We start from the raw sequence: 4093 nt of genomic DNA, 5'->3' as shown, positions 1-4093 counted from the left end.
TCTCCTATTTATTTGCTTATAAACCTGTTACAATAAATGATCATTGGAGCAACGTCAGCCGAGCATTTTAACAACGAACAGCAACCACTTTTGATGAATGACATTCTGCTGCTGTGGGGAGGATGCACGGCTCATTTTGAGCAGTCGCTCGTCGATTGCATTCAGATTCTTTCATTTTTTGCGTCTTGCTTATAAAAAGGTTTAGAGACCGTTATTTAGAGACAGTTGCTGACTTTCATGCGGATTTAAGCTCCGACACAACTCATTGGTGCTCCAGCCCCCCCTGGACAAGTGTTGTGTGGCGTTTAGATTCGTCTTGCACGGCTTAATGATGGAGAGGATAAGAAAAGAGATGATATTGATGGAGAGAGGTCTGCACAGTCCCGTCGCAGGGAAGAGGCACGCAGACACGCCTGGAAATTCAGTGCTGGAGGCCCTGGAAAACTCTCAGCACAGCGGACGGCTAAGCCCGAGAATAACTTCGGCTTCTCTTCATGGAAATCTTGGGGACATCCCGACGAAAGGCAAATTTGAAATTGACAGTATTTTCGGTACACATCACAACAGTGAAAATACCTCTTCGGCGGAAATTTCCTCGTCAGAAAGCAGGAAGAAAATGAGCCTCTACTCCGAAGTTTCGCCAGATTCAGATATTAACAGTGATGTGGAGGTGGGATGCCCTGCGCATCGCTCCCCGAGCCAGCATAAGGAAAACAACAAAGGTAAGACTTGATTTCACTCCATGTTTACCTTCTTTTTATTTCTGCTGTAAGGCAGATTGATGTTAGGCTAATATAGCGGTTATACTGTTATTTACGCCATTCAAAAACCGTAATAATGCTGAATTGAATTAGGCTATTATCATAATTTGTTATATTTTCTTTATTTTTATCTTCATTATCATTATCATTAGGCTATTATTATTACCAATGTTACTATAGCCTATTATCTTCATTATTAGGCTATACTATCATGGATAAATGCAGCTAATGTTAATAAAACATTTTTTTTGAATTTGCCTCTTGACACAAATTTTACATTAACCTTATTAGTTCTCTCATTACCATTAAGTTGTCAAATATACTGCAGGCTCACACACATTTATTATTTCAATATTGTCGATATCAACAACAATTTGTATGTTTTTATTCATTTTTTTTTTTTTTTTTAGGTTTTTCAGACAGCAATTCTGGATCTTCCAACTCTCTCCAGAATATGAACGGCAATTCATCGGGAGGATCAAACAATTCAAATAGCGACCAAGTGAGAAGATATCGGACTGCTTTCACCAGAGAACAAATCGGGAGACTGGAAAAAGAGTTTTACAGGGAAAATTACGTTTCGAGACCGAGAAGATGTGAATTAGCCGCAGCGTTGAATCTGCCCGAGACTACTATTAAGGTAGGCTACAGATTATTAATCTTCATGATTCTTGTATGTGCAGAGAAAGTAATGCTGCGGGTATAAATATTTTTTATAATAGGCCTAGGCCTACTGAAATATTATTTCTGCTAATGAAATGTTGCAGTGTTATATTTTGATTTAACCTGTAAAAAAATAACGCTTTTATTTAGGCTACTGGTTACCCCATGGGTGCTAATCAATTCCACCATAATGTGTAGCCTACAATTAATGCATAGCCTATACTCATTTAAAATTGCCTAATTAAACACGCAAAAACGAAAACGATTTAACTGACAAGTTATTTGGCAGATTTTAACTGCTGCTGTATGACAATTGATATATTTTATGTTCAATGACATAACATTTTGGCATCAGCCTGTCCTGAAGCACACTATTCAGAGGTCTCTATGTAGAGCTTGGAAACAACATGGCAGCTTCAATATGGGCCTTGTTTTGACTCTGTGTACAGGTGTGGTTCCAGAACAGGAGAATGAAGGATAAAAGGCAGCGTTTGGCGATGTCCTGGCCCCATCCAGCAGACCCCAGCTTCTACACTTACATGATGACGCACGCTGCAGCTACAGGAAGTCTACCTTACCCTTTCCACTCGCACATGCCTCTACATTACTACCCGCACGTCGGAGTCACGGCAGCAGCAGCCGCCGCTGCCGCTTCCGGCGCCGCGTCGTCACCTTTCGCCACCTCCATCCGCCCCCTCGATACCTTCCGAGCACTCTCCCACCCCTACTCGCGGCCAGAGCTCCTGTGCAGCTTCAGGCACCCGGGACTCTACCAGTCACCCGCAGGCCTGAATAGTTCAGCAGCGGCATCGGCGGCGGCGGCGGCAGCGGCAGCGGCGGCGGCGGTCAGCGCCCCGTCAGCCACCGGGCCTTGTTCGTGTCTGAGCTGCCACAGCAGTCAGGCGGCGAGCGCGCTGGGCTCCAGGAGCGCCAGCGGGGACTTTACCTGCACAGCTTCGGGGCAAAGATCCGAGAGTGGATTTCTGCCGTATTCTGCTGCTGTTCTCAGCAAGACATCCGTCCCGTCACCAGACCAACGAGAAGAAACTTCACTTAACAGATAACTCATCATGCAGCCTACACGACCGTTTCTTATTTTGCTCTAGTCCCACTTTAGGGGATAGGCCTAGGCCCACTTTAAAAACCACACCTAGGTAAATAATTCGTTTATTCGGCAGCATTGTAAACACACACACACACACACACACACACACACACACACACACACACACACACACACACACACACACTCTTAGGTTCATTTCTAAAAGTCCAAAATATTTTATAACAAAACAACACACGAATAGCTAGCACCGAAAATGTTGCACCTCACAAACAACCTTTTCTAAAACCTTGTGTCACCTTGTGTTGTGCCTGTAGACCTATTTCTACGCTGGATTAATTTGGAAAAATAACAGGCCATTGTGTGTATCTATTCTGTCCCTATGCCTCAATCCATGTGCCATTTTAAATGTATTTATTTATTTATTTATAGGCTACAAATGCTACAAATTACACCAACAACTGTCATTCAGTCACAGTCCATATTTCTTTTTCAATATTCACCGTGACGAACCCAGCCTGGTTACCTTGACTCCTCTGGGTTTTAAGATTCAAACGTGAGCGAATTATGCTACCTAAATTTAGATAGCAGAAGGTCCTGCTTTTCTGCCCAGCAGCATATCTTTCTTCACTAGGCCTAATAGACATGATATTTTGGCAGGGATAGCTCCAACACCAAGCCTCTGCTCTATGGGGATCCTCCTAATCAGCTAGAAGGGTGCATATCATTTTGGACCGCGTCTTTCGTGTCAATTTTTATGTTAATAATGAGAGGATTATGACAAAAATTGCCAATCATGTACCTAGATGGAGCTCCTTTGAATACATGACTGTAAGAAAGTTGCTCGTTTTGAGACCTGCTGTCAAGTGCTAACAACCCGCGGAGGGAAGTCATTAGACATACAAAAGACCTGGAACAAAGCGACAGTCCTGGTACACAGATGCACTGTATAAAGATAATATGACACATGTAGGGTTTAAAAATATTACACACAAAGCAGCCTACAAAGAGCCAAATTTAGTTTGCTGATAAATACCTCGACACACAGTAGCATCTCTTTTATTTACATTGCTGAACCTCATCAAATCCAGTATTTTCATATAGGTATGTAATCCCTTTAGGACCTCTTCACTCAGCAGACACATGACGGGACTGAGCAAGGCGAAAGTTCAGGCTAAACAGCCTGGCTTTAATCTGTCTGCGCCTGTAAAAATGGCTATGTGCTATTTTATTCGTTCCTGTTGGGACATCACCAATATGTTAATTATCAAACATGTGAACTGTAAATCGTGACATATTTTGCAAATATCATGGATAGTCCTACTGATAGTTGAAAACTGAATTATTGATCGCCCTGGAAAATGCTTCATCAATTGTGGATGGTAGGCTATTTTTTAACACTTTTGTGAGACTTGCTGAATGTTTTTTTTTAAATGTTTAAACACTGGATGTACACACTAATATGAGAATCAAATAGCCTGCGAATTGGCCTGTAAACTTACCAATAGTGCAAATTCATGATATTGGGTGCAAAAATTAAGCCTGAATTATGGAGAACATTTCTTTATAGTCCACTCAAAAGAGGCTTTAAAAAGGGCTGATAAAC

The 4093-nt window shown here is 42.1% G+C and overlaps 1 protein-coding gene across 1 annotated transcript; it reads left to right on the top strand.

Moving 5' to 3' along the window:
* The first annotated feature begins 328 nt into the window (after positions 1-328).
* evx2 (even-skipped homeobox 2) lies at positions 329-2488 on the top strand. Its single transcript, XM_078262976.1, has 3 exons — positions 329-722; positions 1172-1401; positions 1874-2488. Exons 1-3 carry the CDS (start codon positions 329-331, stop codon positions 2486-2488), a joined length of 1239 nt encoding a protein of 412 aa, XP_078119102.1.
* The last annotated feature ends 1605 nt before the right edge of the window (positions 2489-4093 follow it).

This window comes from Sander vitreus, chromosome 11 (assembly GCF_031162955.1).
Source record: "Sander vitreus isolate 19-12246 chromosome 11, sanVit1, whole genome shotgun sequence".
Lineage (NCBI taxonomy): Eukaryota > Metazoa > Chordata > Actinopteri > Perciformes > Percidae > Sander > Sander vitreus.
Note: the sequence above shows the minus strand (reverse complement) of the source record. Positions and strands in the feature narration are given on the sequence as shown.

Coding starts and splice junctions, on each gene's coding strand:
- evx2 (XM_078262976.1), top strand. CDS start 329: ATGATGGAGAGGATAAGAAAAGAGATGATATTGATGGAGAGAGGTCTG. Junction 723..1,171: donor GCATAAGGAAAACAACAAAG/GTAAGACTTGAT, acceptor TTTTTTTTTTAG/GTTTTTCAGACAGCAATTCT. Junction 1,402..1,873: donor TGCCCGAGACTACTATTAAG/GTAGGCTACAGA, acceptor CTCTGTGTACAG/GTGTGGTTCCAGAACAGGAG.